The sequence below is a fragment of the Mercenaria mercenaria genome, chromosome 7 (genome assembly GCF_021730395.1).
Source record: "Mercenaria mercenaria strain notata chromosome 7, MADL_Memer_1, whole genome shotgun sequence".
Taxonomy (NCBI): Eukaryota; Metazoa; Mollusca; class Bivalvia; order Venerida; family Veneridae; genus Mercenaria; species Mercenaria mercenaria.
The window spans coordinates 38,232,040-38,249,963 of record NC_069367.1 but is presented as its reverse complement, the minus strand read 5'-3'; the positions used below and the strand labels follow the sequence as shown (position 1 = coordinate 38,249,963).

The 17,924-nt window shown below is 37.6% G+C and overlaps 1 protein-coding gene and 1 long non-coding RNA gene across 2 annotated transcripts; both read right to left on the bottom strand.

Annotated features, from left to right (window-relative positions):
* Positions 1–2,689: 2,689 nt before the first annotated feature.
* LOC128558797 (uncharacterized) lies at positions 2,690–5,760 on the bottom strand. Its single transcript, XR_008371926.1, has 4 exons — positions 5,279–5,760; positions 4,769–4,872; positions 3,989–4,065; positions 2,690–3,496 (listed from the first exon to the last, which is right to left on the bottom strand). It is a non-coding gene; the product is annotated as an uncharacterized LOC128558797 (long non-coding RNA).
* A 5,078-nt stretch (positions 5,761–10,838) lies between these two features.
* On the bottom strand, positions 10,839–14,338 carry LOC128558796 (migration and invasion enhancer 1-like). Its single transcript, XM_053549011.1, has 4 exons — positions 13,721–14,338; positions 12,732–12,829; positions 12,309–12,385; positions 10,839–11,619 (listed from the first exon to the last, which is right to left on the bottom strand). Exons 1-4 carry the CDS (start codon positions 13,912–13,914, stop codon positions 11,530–11,532), a joined length of 459 nt encoding a protein of 152 aa, XP_053404986.1. The 5' UTR covers positions 13,915–14,338; the 3' UTR covers positions 10,839–11,529.
* Positions 14,339–17,924: the final 3,586 nt, after the last annotated feature.

The following is a 17,924-nucleotide window of genomic DNA, read 5'->3' as shown; positions in this document are numbered from 1 at the left end:
CTAGTTGATAGCACCAAGTCCCATAACTCTGACCTTCATTTTGGCCAAATTATGCCCCCTTTTGGACTTAGAAAATTCTGGTTAAAGTTTTGCGTGCAAGTACATACAGCTATTACTAAAAGGCATATAGATTTGAAACTTATTTTTTCTTTTTCTAGATCAATTACCTACCTCACTGGGTCAAGTCCCATAACTCTGACATGTATTTTGAGCAAATTATGCCCCCTTTTGGACTTAGAAAATTCTGGTTAAAGTTTTACATGCAAGTTACTATCTCCAAAACTAATGCAGATATTGAATTGAAACTTCACATGTGTCTTCGGGGTTATAAAACTAGTTGATAGCACCAAGTCCCATAACTCTGACCTTCATTTTGGCCAAATTATGCCCCCTTTTGGACTTAGAAAATTCTGGTTAAAGTTTTGCGTGCAAGTACATACAGCTATTACTAAAAGGCATATAGATTTGAAACTTATTTTTTCTTTTTCTAGATCAATTACCTACCTCACTGGGTCAAGCCCCATAACTCTGACATGTATTTTGGCCAAATTATGCCCCCTTTTGGACTTAGAAAATTCTGGTTAAAGTTTTGCGTGCAAGTACATACAGCTATTACTAAAAGGCATATAGATTTGAAACTTATTTTTTCTTTTTCTAGGTCAATTACCTACCTCACTGGGTCAAGTCCCATAACTCTGACACGTATTTTGGGCAAATTATACCCCCTTTTGGACTTAGAAAATTCTGGTTAAAGTTTTACATGCAAGTAACTATCTCCAAAACTACTACAGATATTAAATTGAAACTTCACATGTGTCTTCGGGGTTATAAAACTAGTTGATAGCACCAAGTCCCATAACTTTGACATGTATTTTGGACAAATTATGCCCCCTTTGGACTTAGAAAATCCTGGTTAAAGTTTTGCGTGCAAGTACATACAGCTATTACCAAAAGGCATATAGCTTTGAAACTTATTTATTCTTTTTCAAGGTCAATTACCAACCTCACTGGGTCAAGTTCCATAACTCTTAACATGTATTTTGAGCAAATTATGCCCCCTTTTGGACTTAGAAAATTCTGGTTAAAGTTTAACATGCAAGTTACTATCCCCAAAACTAATGCAGATATTGAATTGAAACTTAACATGTTTCTTCGGGGTTATAAAACTAGTTGATAACATCAAGTCCCATAAATCTGATATGTATTTTTCAGTCAGTAAGTCAGTCGAACTTAAAACTCTTTTGATATTTAACATTTTGGGTAATAATTTCCTGCTTCTGTGACAATATTTCGAATAGTCGAGCTTGGCTGTCTTACGGACAGCTCTTGTTTTTTTATGTCCGATTAAGCTGTGCATTACATGAACCGCACCATGAAAAAAAAATAATATAAAGTGGTGTTATGTCATTTTGAAAAATAATACCGACAGAATTAATATTATAGAATCTATTTTCATTTTAAGCTCACCCTGGCGTCGGCGTCGGCGTCGGCGTCACACCTTGGTTAAAGTTTTGCATGCAAGTACATACTTATTTTTTTCTTTTTCTAGGTCTATTACCAACCTAAATGGACCAAGTTCCATAACTATGACATGTATTTTGAGCAAATTATGTCCCCCTTTGGACTAAGAAAATCCTGGTTAAAGTTTTACATGCAAGTTACTATCTCCAAAACTAATGCAGATATTGAATTGAAACTTCACATGTGTCTTCGGGGTTATAAAACTAATTGATAGCATCAAGTCCCATAACTCTAACCTGCATTTTAGCCAAATTATGTACCCTTTTGGACTTAGAAAATCCTGGTTAAAATTTTGCGTGCAAGAACATATAGCTATTACTAGAAGGCATATAGATTTGAAACTTATTTTTTTTTTGTTTTCTGGATCAAATACCAACCTCATTGGGTCAAGTCCCATAACTCTGACATGCACTTTGGGCAAACTGTGCCCCCTTTTTGACTTAGAAAATTCTGCTTAAAGTTTTACATGCAAGTTACTATCTCCAAAACTAATGCAGACATTGAATTGAAACTTCACATGTGTCTTCGGGGTTATAAAACTAGTTGATAGCATCAAGTCCCATAACTCTGATCAGCATTATGGCCAAATAATGCTCCCTTTGGACTTAGAAAATCCTGGTTTAAGTTTTGCGTGCAAGTACATACAGCTATTACTTCAAGGCATACAGATTTGAAACTTATTTTTTTCATTTTCTAGATCAATTACCAACCTCACTGGGTCAAGTCCCATAACTCTGACATGTATAATGGGCAAATTATGCCCCCTTTTGAACTTAAAAGTCTTTTGATATTTTAACATTTTGGGTAAATTTTCCTGCTTCTGGGACAATATTTCGAATAATCGAGCTCGGCTATCTTACGGACAGCTCTTGTTTAAATTGTGACTGATAATCTCGAAATTTGTCGTAATGTATCTTAAACTATCTTGAAAATGTGTTATGGAAAAGATACAAGAAAGGACCTCGATTATCTTAGAACGGTTGCGATTTCAATAATTGTACGTGTGCGCGTACGTGTGCGTGCAGTAAATCATAAATATCTGCTGAAAGTGATCGAAAAATCTGTTTGCTTCCGAGATTGAAAAAGTTTGGCTGATTTTTTATTTAACGTTACAAGCAAAAAGAACGTCAGTATTTTAAGCACTGGTTTTAAAAGAGGTTTAATGTCGTTAACTTGTTTCAGCTTTTATTAATTTTCAGATCAAGATATAACAAGATAGTACATTTAAAAGATTATAAACATATGCCAGATATAGATGCATTGAATAGGGTTTATTTACAATAAAAATGCAAATGTTATAGAAAAGATGTGTGGAATTATATACATAACATTAGCATAAGTTTTACATTAGCACATATCTGTCTCACGTCCTTGGAAATTTAGACGTAAAACGTCATTAAAAGCCATGCAAACTTATTATCATGCTATCATATATCACCCTTTCATGTTTTAAAACACGTTCACACAATGTCTCGAGCCTGCATTTACCAAAGTTTTATATTCAAAGTGTAAAAGAATGAGTAACAGGTTCTATTCTATACATGTAGGTTGTTACTGACACACGGGAGTCGTCTGGTCCCATCTTTATTTTAACTGCAAATTGATAAAATATATATATGAGGTATATTGTTTTCTGTTTTAGTAAAATTATCTATAACGGATCTTCTTATACTGTAAAGCCGAGACGTTGTTCTTTAAGACGGCCCCTTTTTAAAAACGCAGGTATCGCCATTCTTAAGCATGTACACACTGACTGATGTTTTAGAAGGAAATAGCGATCATTTGTTAATTTGAAATGTGTCCTAGATTTTTCCAGGACTGTGTTAAAACAATCCGCAACCTTAACCGTTTTAAGTTTTCACTCTGGACATCTGTGACATCATTAATCCTATAAAATCGTGCAGAAAATAGTCTTTCCGTGCCGGACTTGTTTGATTGCATGTCCACGTCTGGCCTTTTCGATTGCTAGCAACATCTGAAATGACCAAAGTATACGAAGTGTCAGCCTGAGAGAGCCGCGTGCTTCTCTTTGCTAAAACATTTTATGCCAAACACTTTCAACTATATACATAGTGATAGAAATGTATTATGCGTGCGTGCATGTATGCACCCCTGTGTGCAATTCTATATGCTGGACTTTATTGAACTTCTGAATTTATTGTTTTGAATATTTCCACATGTTAAAAATACACAAAGAAAGTCACAAATGATCGTATATCAGCTTCAGTTTGAAATATTTCTATCGGAATTTTGATTGTTTTTCTTTCAGCAGCTCATTCGTAAAAGCAAACGGAAAATGCATGTAAGTCAGTTCGGCTATTCAGTTTCAGTAGTAATACAAAATGAATGTAGATATTCTGTTATGATCAAATTGCATATAAAATAGATAAGCCCGCTATATAGCAAACAAGTCACCACTTCAGTATCGAAAAGTACCAGTTGTAACTTTTATTATAAATCAACTTACATCATCTTCGTATGGATATCCTCCATCACGAAGTCTTGAATACAACAAGCTTTCATTAATATACACTTCAAAAGAGTCTGAAATTAAAAAGATGGCAACAACTTCAATAAATTTGAAGGAACCCGTTCAGAAGCGGCTCAATTAACATGGCGTGTTTCAAAAATGAAGAAAACATTGAAAGCGACTGAACTACAAATGAGCCGCGCCGTGAGAAAACCAACATAGTGCATTTGTAACCAGCATGGATCCAGACCAGACTGTGCATCTGGTCAGGATCCATGCTGTTCACTAACGGTTTCTTTAATTGCAATAGGCTTTGAAAGCGAACAGTATAAATCCTGACCAGACTGCGCGGCTGCTCTGGATCCATGCTGGTCGCAAAGACACTATGATGGTTTTCTCATGGTGCGGCTCAAATGTAGATTACCTGTGATCCAGAGCACATTTGTTCATGACATTGTCTTCTTCAAGAGTTAAGCATCAAAACGTCTTGAAAATCATGTTTTCATTAACTTAAAGCCAGGCAAACAACCAATAAATGAAAATATATTTAAAATCAATCAGTGGTCTGAACGGGATTTCTATTACGTTTGTCTCCGGGCTTAGCTCTGTAGCTAGTAATTACTGTTCTTACGTAAAAAGACATTTGTCCGCTATAAATAGAAACTTTGCAAGTGGAAAACAAATTAGAAATTTTAAGTTGCATTAAGGAGCACTGCTATTATTTGCTGACCATCATTACGCTCAAACAACTCTTTTCACAGACTTTCAAGTACATACTCAGTTCGCCTTTCCTCTGCTCAAACGACACATCGGATTCTTCATAGTTGTCTTGTACTGCCAGACGTAGATTGTCACAGACGCCCTGTCCTATTCATCCAGACCTTTTTTATATAAAATAAATTGAAATAAGTTAGCAAAAACAAATCCGAAGAAAAAGGTTCGAGATTTGATATAACTATACATTCTCGAAGCGTGTTTCCTTTCTTTTAATATAGTAAAAAGAGGAAGTGGCATTTTTATGAAGTAAACTCACACGCTCATCAAAACTGGACATCTGTCATGTTTAAGCACAGCAATATTGTTGATATCTAAGTACCACGAGCACTCCATAAATGAAACTAAATATTCAATATTACAGAAACTAGCAACTTAAAAGTTTACAGCAGGACAAATCCCCGCAAAAGCATAGAAAATAAATAAGTTGACTTCTACGTTGGATATAAGCTGTTATTCTAAAAATTACTTGTAAACAATAACTAGTTTGTCTCATAAAAAACAACAACTCACCAATGCGTTATTAATACCCGCACGTGTTGTTTTCTTTCACGCGAAGCACGTGTACGAGGTTTTCGATCCCTCCCATAATCTTCATAATCATCCGAGTCTTCAATGTATTCCCCACGCTGTCTTGCAGTCTCGTCGTGGTTTATTCGCAATATATCATAGTCCCCGTGCCTGCTTTCGTCATGTCTTGTGAAATAATAATTCTTGTCAGTATAACGAGATCTGTTTGAATACTTGTAATAGTCCATCTTGATTTGGTTCTTGTTTTCTAAATAATTTAGAAACGTTTCCTGTTCTTTTAATGTCACCGTTAATGTTGATGTATTTTTAAGTATACTGGAATAAGACGAACCTTCACATGATGAATACCCCGAATTAACGAAAGAACACCAAAGGAAATTGTTTTCAGCTTCATTAACCTTTCTGTTTATAATTCTCTATTCTTTTGAATAAGTACGCCTTTGAAACTTCTTTACTTTTAGATATAAAATTATATTACACATGTCGAAGTATGATGTTCTTTTCCACAATATACTTAATATCGTCTCATAAGTCGTTAACATAGTGTAAAAGTTTCTATTAAGGTTTTGAAAAGAAAAATTCTTAACTTTGTAAAGATGAATACAGAATATTTCAAAGCAAGATCTACTGTGATTTGTATTTGCGTCAAAGTTTTTATTGAATCTAAATAGATGAAAAAGAAGCAATATGGTTTATTTCTATAGGCAAACTTAAATGTAAACATAATCTGTGATCAATATTGTATATGTATTGACGACTAAAAATTAAAAAAGCTTCAAATCAACTTTCAGCTCATCGATCAAAACTTTAAGAGGTTGGTAAATTTGATATATCTTTAGACGGTTAAAAGAGATCTCTGCATTAAGATTATCAGCAACCTTTAACCAACAATTAACTTTACTATTGTCGGCCTGCTTGAACTTGAAGTCACCGGTCTAACTTGAAATCACCCGTCCTGCTTAAAATCACTCGTCCTACTTGTAATATCACCCGTCCTGTTTGAAATCACCCTCCCTACTTGTATACAATCACTCGTCCTGTTTGAAATCACCCGTCCTACTTGTATACAATCACTCGTCCTGTTTGAAATCAACCGTCCTACTGGAATCACTCGTCCTATTTGAAATAACCCGTCTTACTTTAAATCGCCCGTCCTGTTTGAAATCATCACTTCTACTAGAAATCATCCGTCCAGCTTGAAATCACCCGTCATGACCTTATAACCCGTGTTACTTAAAACCACCCGTCTTATTTGAATTCACTCGTCCTACTTGGAATCAGCCGTCTTACTTGAAATCACCCGTCCGTCCGACTTGAAATCACCCGTCATGAGCTTAAAACTCGTCTTACTTGAAATAACCCGTCCGACTTGAAATCACCCGTTATAACCTTAAAATACCTCGTCTTACTTGAAAGCATCCGTCTTGTTTAAAATCACCCGTCTTGTTTGAAATCACTCAGCCTCGTCTTAATTGAAATCACCCGTTTGTTTGAATTCACTCAGCCTCGTCTTAACTGAAATCACCCGTCTTGTTTGAAATCACTCAGCCTCGTCTTAACTGAAATCACCCGTAGTGTTTGAAATCACCTCTCCTACTTGAAATCACCCGTCCTGTTCGAAATAACCCGACTTAGTTGAAATCACCCGTCCTGTTTGAATTCACCCGTTCTACTTGGAATCGACCGGCCAGCTTGAAATCGCCCGTCTTACTCGAAATCATTCGTCCAGCTTGAAATCACCCGCCTTACTTGAAATCATCCATCTTACTTGAAATAACCCGTCTTACTTGAATCACCCGTCCTACTTGAATTCAGCCGTCTTGCTTGAAATCGCCCGTCTTACTCGAAATCACCCGTCCTACTTGGAATCACGCGTCTTACTCAGCCGTCCTGTTTGAAATCTTCCGTCCAACTTGAAATCGCCCGTCTTACTTGAAATCACCGCCCTACTTGAAAATAACCAATGTTTCATCGACACATCGAGTGCAATACAAGACCCTAATACGGTGTTCCGTTTGGACAATCGTGACTTTTTATTTAAAACTTAACCGCGATGCACGATGGTACGACGACGAAAACGCGATGGCGCGATGGCACGATGATGAAACAACGATGGTACGATGGTGAAAACGCGATGGCACGATGATGAAATCGCGATGGTACGATGGTGAAATATCGATGTAATATCACGTTTTCATCATCGTATCGCGTTTTCACCATCGTATCATCGTACCATCGCGTTTTCATCATCTACCATCGCGTTTTCACCATCGTGTCATCGCGTTTTCATCATCGTACCATCGCATTTTCACCATCGTACCATCGCGTTATCACCATCGTACCATCGCGTTTTCACCATCGTACCATTGCCTTCCGGTGGTCATGCGCAGTGGTACAGTATATCGTCACCTCAACGCAACAAAGTCTTAACTTATTATAAATTTATCATAAGGTACGACTTTGTTGCATTGAGGTGATGATATGTGTCAGTAAAATACAGGCTTGATACAATCTCATTTTCATATTGCACTATGTACCTTCTACATCCTAACAAAAATAAGCTGAGTTTGAATAATACCATGTTACTATTACATCCAGTTTTTTATTTACTTTCATGCATGCATAAAATAATAAGGATGTGACCTTGAAGATTTTATAGTTTTAATGAACTGAGCACTAAACATTTTGTAAAACATTTTACAAAACAGCAGAATCTAAATGGTAAATTTCTTCTCACAAAATATATTGAGATACATTCATCTATTGTTGACAAAAATACAAGCGCACGGGACTACGAATTTCTAACCGGAAGGCGATGGTACGATGGTGAAAACGCGATGGTACGATGGTGAAACCGCGATGGTACGATGAATGATAACGCGATGGCACGATGGTGAAAACGCGATGGTACGATGGTGAAAACGCGATGGTACGATGGTGAAACCACGATGGTACGATGATGATAACGCGATGGCACGATGATGAAAACGCGATGGTACGATGGTGAAAACGCGATGGTACGATGATGAAAATGCGATGGCGCGATGGTGAAAACGCGATGATACGATGATCAAAACGCGATATTACATCGATATTTCACCATCGTACCATCGCTGTTTCATCATCGTGCCATCGCGTTTTCACCATCGTACCATCGTTGTTTCATCATCGCGCCATTGCGTTTTCGTCATCGTACCTTCGTGCATCGCGGTTTAGTATTAAATAAAATGTCACGATTGTCCAAACGGAACACAGTATTAAATAAAAAGTCACGATTGTCCAAACGTAGTGTTCCGTTTGGACAATCGTGACATTTTATTTATTACTAAACCGCGATGCACGATGGCACGATGACGAAAACGCGATGGCACGATGATGAAATAACGATGGTACGATGGTGAAAACGCGATGTCACGATGATGAAATCGCGATGGTGCGATGGTGAAATGTCGATGTAATATCGCGTTTTCATCATCGTACCATCGCGTTTTTCACCATCGTATCATCGTACCATCGCGTTTTCATCATCGTACCATTGCGTTTTCACCATCGTGTCATCGCGTTTTCATCATCGTACCATCGCGTTATCACCATCGTACCATAGCATTTTCACCATCGTACCTTCGCCTTCCGGTGGTCATGCGCAGTGGTACAGTCTATTTGTCAGTAAAATACAGGCTTGATACAATCTCATATTCACATTGCACTATGTACCTTCTACATCCTAACAAGAATAAGCTGAGTTTGAATAATACCATGTGACTATTACATCCAGCTTTTTTATTTACTTTTATGCATACATAAAATACAAAGGACGTGGCCTTGAAGATTTTACAGTTTTAATGAACTGAGCACTGAACATTTTGTAAAACATTTTGCAAAACAGCAGAATCTAAATGGTAAATTTCGTCTCACAAAATGCATTGAGATACATTCTATTCTATCTATTGTTGACAAAAATACAAGTGTACGTGACTACACATTTCTAACCGGAAGGCGATGGTACGATGGTGAAAACGCGATGGTACGATGGTGAAACCACGATGGTACGATGATGATAACGCGATGACACGATGGTGAAAACGCAATGGTACGATGATGAAAACGCGATGGTACGATGATACAATGGTGAAAAACGCGATGGTACGATGATGACATTTCACCATTGTACCATCGCACCATCGCGATTTCATCATCGTGCCATCGCGTTTTCACCATCGTACCATCGTTGTTTCATCATCGTGCCATCTCGTTTTCGTCATCGTACCATCGTGCATCGCGGTTTAGTATTAAATAAAAAGTCACGATTGTCCAAACGGAACACCGTACCCTAAGCTCAGAGGTCAGTGTGTCATATGAAATATTGAACGTCATTTTTGTCCGCTCTGTAATCAGTTGTATATGAGTTGGTCGATATTCAAATGAGTTGGCACAAACATCCATCTAAACAAGACTGTGACACGTGAAAGACCAAGATTCATAATCTAAAGAGCAATGTCACATTCAGAGATCAATGGTCTATATAGGTATTCGTAGTTTGTGTATGTAGGCCTATGGGCGAATATTGAAATAAATTAGTAAAACATCCACGTAATATTTACCACTTGCAAGAATCAGCTAAAGATCATGGTCACACAATCATGTTTAGATCATTTTTTTTTTATTTTTATTTTATAATTAATAGTGAATACAGGCGTCCTTGTAACAAATTGACACAATAAATCTTCAATGTGTGAAAACCATGCTGCCAGTTCAATGTTCAATGTCAAGGATGCTTGAAACTGTTTCGTGCTTGACTGAATTTCAAAATGCCTTGGCACAAATGATAACCTTTATCAAGACGATGTTTTGCGTGCAGGAACTATATCGACAGCCCCAAGGTTGAGACCGACGAGCAATGACTAGCTGACACACACTTGTCCGGGGCATTCGTGTCCTATGCACACATTTAATAATCAAATTGCTATTTTTGCGCGTTTATACGGGTATACTCCTCATTGGGAGTGAATCGCGCTGGTAATTCTTGGATGATTTGCAAGAAGTCAAAGTGTGGTTTATATTCTTATAAACGCACGAAATAGCATTCAATTCCTATATTTACATTTTAAGTAGCTTGCTATAAAAATAAGTCGTTTGCTCTTTACGATTACAAATACGTGTCAGGAAATGTCTAAATAGAACAGCCGAAAAGACCCGCCCACGTCATATGAAAATACAGTTCCTGGTTTTTTATTAATCCAGTGAAACATCATATAGTCCTGAAGAATTAGTTTTATCTATAAAATTATAGTTCTTTTTTGAAAATAAAATCGTTTTTTTTTTTGTTGTTTTTTTTTTGTGTTTTTTTTTTTGTAAATGACGTCGGATTCCGCGGGCAATTTCGCAGAAATGGTCGTTTGATGTCGTTTACATGAAAATATACGTGTTTTTTTTTTTGTTTTTTTTTTTTTGCATTCCATCCATACAAAATATACACACAAAATTTATGTCTTTGGTTTAATATCAATTTCAACTAATCCTTAACAACAATCGCATTTTTAATAAATAGTAACTACAGTATATACATTTTGTACATGTAACGCCGTGCTCGTCAAAGGTTGTACTACATTTTAATAGAAAAAATATAATTATAACTTACTACTCCTTTCGGAGAAGTACCATAGTCCTTTATGTACATGGCATAGTAACACATAAATATTTACACTCAAAAAGCGAAAAAAAAAAAAACAACAACACATTGCAAGCGGTGTTGCGAAAATCTCTACTTGGTCAAACGTAGACTTGAAAATTCTCTTACTCATATATACTTGCACATTTAACCACTTCATGCAACAGACCATTGTTTCAAATTTTCCAGGCTGGTTGAATTTATGACCAAACATGTGTACGCAGTATAAAAAAAATATTATTGCTTTAAAGCATTAACATCAAAGGTTGAGCAAACGTTAGCCGGTAGATGTGCCATCATTGTGCTGAAGAGAAAAGAAGTGTGTCTGTTCATGTCGTCTGCATGTAAACGAGATGCAGACCTACTGAGGTCAATATTATCACCATGCAACACGGTGCCACATAGAACTTCAATTGAATGATGCTGAGCATACATAATGGCACTTTTTTCACTTACAAGTACCCTAATTTTGTGTCTTTCAAAATTTGCCACTTTTGTAATTACTCGGACGTTATTTAACTAATGACGTAATGACGTAAACTTTGTAATCGAATGTATTTTGACATCACAAAATGTTACAAAAGTCAGATCCACCGTATCTCTCTATTTGATATATTTCTTTCCCGCGCTTTGCTCTCCACACAGCGTCCAGAACCTATAAAAAACAAATTAAATGACCGTTGGTTGTAAATCTAAAAGCGTTTACAAAAGACAAAATGTCAACTGCTTTTAGTTAACATTTCAGCGCAAAAAAAATCAACATTTCTAAGTATTCTCTAAATGTTTAATTACATGTATATGTAATATTTAGTGATGTGTATATTGCGGTTGACTCGAATTGATGCTGAAGTTGTATTCAATGAGATAGTACTTTGTTATTAGCAATACATTCAGACTGCACTAATGACGAAAAAAAAAAGACTACAAACTAACGCGATTTAGAAAACAAAAATATGAACAATATGTTTAAAAACGTGGTTTTTTTTATCGACTTCGAGGTTGAGACCGCAGAATGAACGCCAGAATGTCATATCTTGTGTCTATGAAAACACGTTTATGGATAATTATTACATGATCACTTTAAAAGAAAACTACTTCTTATTTGCCAACATTTTGTCTCATATATAGTTGCATTATCACACGCCAGCCAGCAGAGTAACTGATACGGTATTTTATGGTGCCGTAAACTGTATTGCCCAGGCTATACATGAAACTATAACTCGTGTTATTTTGCGGGCAATACTGACGCCTGTATGATAATGCACCTACAAGTAAAGACCGCCATACGATATCATCGGATATGAAAGATTTTGTTGTTACCGTGTAATAACAAGGGATACATACCTCGTCAACATAAGGATATCCCCCATGCATGATTCTGGAATACAGAAGTTTTCCATTGACAAATACCTCGTAAGAATCTGTAAACAATGACAAAAATAACGTCAACGTCATAATATTTAGGTAGAAACTTGAAAGAACATACAGTATTGCCAAAATGTTTTGAAATATTATTTGTCTATTTACATGCTATACAAACCCCACCTCAGCCCCCCCCCCCCCCACCCCACAGACACGCCTTCTTTCTCTCAAAAGACTAGCATAAATCTCTCTCAAAGGACTTCTCAAAAGACTTGCATAATCTCTCTCAAACGACTTGCATAAATCTCTCTCAAAAGTCTTCTCAAAAGACTTGCATAAATCTCTCTCAAAAGACTTGCATAAATCTACCTATACCTAGTCTCTTAAACAAAGATATTCCCTTACGTTCTCTGCCGTAGAAGTCTTTAAACTTCACATCAGGATAATAATCTTCTAATGCAAATCTTATATCGTTTGTCAATCGCTCGCCTGTGCACCCTGCCCTGAAATAAACAAACAATATCGTGTTATTTCTACTGAACTTTTACAAATATATGTAGCCCGTCGCAGAAAACATGATATCCGTGTTTCTTCGTCTACTGCTGTATGCTCATTGTTTCTCACAAACCATTTAAAGAAGATTCTAACATGGCTCGAATTGATTTCCAGTTAAACAAAGAAGAAAATCAAGCTCTGTATATTCTGCGATAAACAACGGTTGACGCGCGAGAGCATTATGACGTCAAATTGCCGCATGACGTCCGATACATTACTCCTCGCGTAAATGAAGCCCAGCATAATATTTATCAAAATATATCAATGAGCATGTCAGAATGAAAACAATCAAGGCCTTCTTGTGATTTATCGTCTAATTTACCACGGTTCATCGTTCAGATGCTTCAGCGTTTAACCACTCGGGTTCAATTCCTACGCATCTGAACTCTGAACCGTGGTAAATCAGACGATAAACCACTCGAAGGCCTTGATTATTTGTTAAGTAGTGAATGATATTGTGAAACAAACCTATTTTTAGTTTTCATTATGATGCTACTATAAATGCAAGTCCGCAGAAATCTATTTAAGTCCGTTTTCTTTCATTCAGTTGCCGGTAACAGAAGCAGCCTTCAACAGAAAGCAAATAATATTGATTCCACAAAATAATTTCATAGGTAAATATCGGAATTTCTGGTATATCGAACTAATTCTCAACGACGGACAATACATAGATCTGTTCACGAATGTTGATTATTCTAGTCGGAGGTGCGTAAGCTCTAAAATTCACAATCATGCTTTTGTACTCCGGCGTCTCGTCACTGGTCCACAGATCCGTCCCTAACACTTATTTATTGTTTAAATAATTATGAATTTCTTTGTTTATATTTCGAATTATTTACCAGTGCTCAACTACGACTTGAACTCTCTCATTGGCTTGACGTCGGCTATATTCGCTGTTACGGCTGCTACGGTAACTTCTTTCTGTGGTGTATTTTTCTGGACTACGGTAGAACTTCTCTTTGGCGTCTCTAATAGCGTCATAATCCTCATAGTCCCCAATACCTGTGACGTATCTCGTCTTTTCATATGACATAATTATGTCTCTTTGAGCGAGTAGACATAATCGGTTATATATTTTGTGACATGTCTATAAATCATCTAAATTTTACCGCCATGTGTAATAAACTTCTCTTTTTTCCCTTATAATTATTCACTGTTATACTCCAAATGTACTTCGTAAAACTATTTAAAAGTCTTCGAAAATATCTTGTTCATATTTCAAGATCCTATCTTTTCTTTTTAAAGAAATTCACATATTAACATAAGTTTACATAAAATCCACAAACTGGTCCAGATTTTAATTAATGTTCAAAGCGACTTGATCTAAATCTTTAAACATAAAGGTTAAAATATTTATTTTTCATGCATTATTCAGATGTTTTCCGATTTTTTATTGACAAACATATTTAACGCTTTCAAAAAGAAATATCGATTTCATCAATTGATAGATTTGTCTAGTATTTGATGTTTAAACGTTCTTTACAACTTAAGGTGCTGTATGAAAGCAGAAAAGGATAAAAAGACAGCAGAGGTAAAGGTCAGCAATAATGTAAGTCATTTTAAAGGCAGTGACCTCCAGATTTCGGCTAAATATTATCGAGTTTGTTCGTATTATGAACATGAGAACATGAAATTTCTAAACTATCTTTAAAATGCAAAAGCAGGGGGAAAATATGAGTCGGAAGTCGAACCTGGACCGCCTCGACAAAAAATTTGTACCGCGATCTTGACAAATACACCACGGAGTACGGTTGTTAAATATAAATATTGATGATTTACGCACTTTCCCTTCTCGATCCCGTTGCAAACGCTTTTCAATTTTAAATGTAAAAATTAGTAAAAACAACTAATTCTCATGTGTTTCCATAACATACAACAAAGAGCTATAAGAAATATACATTGTACTTCTTTGCATACAATCTGTCAGTTACTAGATTTCAAAGCCTTCTTAAGAAATATAGCAATAATTTCCTGATATCTAAATATTTTCTCTTCTTTTTGTTGTCGTGCGACCTAGAGGCCAGTGCCAACTATATTGATGACATGATGAAAAACAAATACAAATACAAACAAGTATTGTAGTGGCAATACAGAAGAAATATGAAAATGCCATCGCGTTTTTATTTCTTTCTATTTTTGACCCCAAACAACAATGTTCAGTCGAATTCACGTTTATGAAAGTCGAAATCACAATGGTGAATAGACGAAACGGCGATGGTGGTAAACCGCGATGATGAAAATGCGATATGAGCCGTGCCAAGTGAAAACCAACACAGTGGCTTTGCGACCAGCATGGATCCAGACCAGCTTGCGCATCCGCGTAGTCTGGTCAGGATCCATGCTGTTCGCTTTCAAAGCCTATTGCTATTAGAGAAACTGTTAGCGAACAGCATGGATCCTGACCGGACTGCACGGATGCGCAGGCTGGTCTGGATCCATGCTGGTCGCAAAGCCACTATGTTGGTTTTCCCATGGCACGGCTCAATTATAATTTCGTGTTTTGACCATTGTGGTTTCTACTTTCAACTTTAAACATTGTTTTCAGCATCGTTGTTCTACGTTCGACTCTCGTAATTTCACCATCCGATTCATACGTACATGGATTTTTCCTTTTTCATCAAGAAAAAGGATAGGACATCCATTGCCCTCTTGACTTGATTTCTCTTAATACTGTGAAAATCTCTTAGTATGTCGCCTACTTCAAAATTATTTAAGGCAACTGTTCAAGCAAAATGGCTGCTAGAGTGCGGAGCTAGTTCCATATGCGTTTTATCTCTGTAAAGCTGTAAAACTCAGTTTAAATACACCATCAAAGGCTATGATGGCCCGCTTGTAAAACCACGGCCCGCTTGTTATACCATCAAGGGCTATCATGGCCCGCTTGTTTAGATTTTATTTCCGACTATAATATTACCACAAGCAGCAGAATGAAGGCAAAATATCAGTGTAGAAAAGTTGGGCTTTTTACGTTAGACATTACTAGTGACAAGGGAGATTAATCAATCCAAGATTAACTACAATCGATCTAATTACTTCCCCTTGACCGCTTTCAACTTGAAAAAAAATTGTTACTTTCCCATAGAGTATTTCAATTTTTATTGGACTGTGACTACACGGCAATTATATTTTACTTTTTCGCCGATGTAACCGCTGTAAACGTAATACAAAATGTAATACATATTCCAAAATTTTCACATTTCGCCAAGATAAACGTACACAAGACAATATAAGTTCTTGTTGTTAGCTGTGTACTAGCACGGACAGAATATTATGCGCCGTGTAACCGACCAGTTTCATCAGCCGTTGTCATGGTATCACATAGGACTACATTTTTACGAGCCGTTTTAGTTCGTTTCAAAAATATTGATGACATTATCGACGAAAAAGCAATGCAATTATTGATACATGTAAGTTTGCGAAAACCCATGAAAGAATAAAATAAAGAGATAGTGAATAATATTTAAAAAAAACAACAACAAAAAAAACAGCCAATAAACGGCTGGTGTGACTCCTAGCCATGCTGATGGTAAACCTAAAGTCATAAAGGCCGCAGGTCCAAATCCTTCGGGCACTGTATGGCAAGCAGGCCCAACTAAGTCGTATTATTATATGCATAGTCTACATCTACATCGTACGTCGACTCAATCACTTGACTATCACGCGACGGGTGGTTTGGTCTAGAGAAAAGATGGAAAGGATAGATAGTTAGAAAAGTGGGACAGGTAAAAAAAGAGAAGTAGAAAAAGTGTTACCCAGCTACGTTTTCGCCCCTTTAACCCAAGCCTCTCCGGTTACGGTGGCCGCGGCCGGCACAGCCCGAGGAATCATCAGGCGGTACTTGTAACTGGGACGGTCCTATTTAGAACTTTAGTGATGATAGCCCCTGCTTGAAGGATACCAAGTCAGGGGCGTCAGCGGTCGCCGACGGTAGGCTGTTCCATATGGTGAGGGTCCGGGGAAAGAAGGAGTTCCTGTAGTAGGATGTAGATGATGATGGCTGCCTGTACTTTCTGCTGTTTGTAGATCTAGTACGGCTTGAAGAAGGAGTAAGATGCTGTTGGGCTGGGATGTCTACCAGGTCGTTGACAATCCTGTGTAGCATGGTAGGCTGGGCTTTAGTTCTTCTGTATCCCATTGTAAGTTGTCCAGCATGGTGGCGACGCTACTGGTGTTGTGGTGCCTATATGTGACATAGCGTGCTGCTCTCCTCTGCACCATCTCCAACTTTTTAGTCTGGTCCTTAGTGTAGGGGTTCCATACGGTGGAACAGTACTCTGGGTTTGGACGCACAAGTGAGATGTAAGCTGTGGTCTTGGCTTTCTCATTGCTAATCCTGAGGTTCCGATGGAGAAAACCCAAGGTACTGTTCCCCTTCTTGGTGATCTTACCAATGTGGGTGTTCCAGGGGAGGCTCTGTGTCAAGTGTACTCCCAGGTACTTGGTGCATGTCTCAGAATTGAGTGTATGGCCCTTGAGAGTGTAGTCAAACATGACTGGGGACCTCTTCTGGTGTACTCGTAAGACACTGCACTTTTCGGGGTGGAATGACATATCCCATTGCTTCTCCCAGTCCGCAAGGTTATGTAGATCTTGCTGTAGTATTTTGCAATCGGCTTCAGTGTTGATCTCGCGGTATACCACACAGTCATCGGCGAAGAGTCGTGACTTGGATAGGGGTAAGTCGTTGATGAAAGCAAGAAAGAGAATGGGGCCGAGAACACTTCCCTGGAGTACGCCGTTAGTAACGGGTACCGGCTCGGATGATACCCCATTAACGATCACACGCTGCGTTCTGCCTGTTAAGAAGGCCTGAATCCATGTCTTCCCTCTGATCCCGTAATGGCTGAGTTTGGCTAGGAGACGCCTGTGTGGTGCCCGGTCGAAAGCTTTGGAGAAATCTAGAACTGCAAGGTCGTGCTGTTTACCCTTGTCTAGAGCCTTGATGAGCTCATCCACCAAAGTCAGTAGCTGTGTCTCGCAGCTTCGCTTCCTCCTGAAACCGTGCTGAAAGTCAGTCAGGATTTGGTACTTGTCGAAATGCCG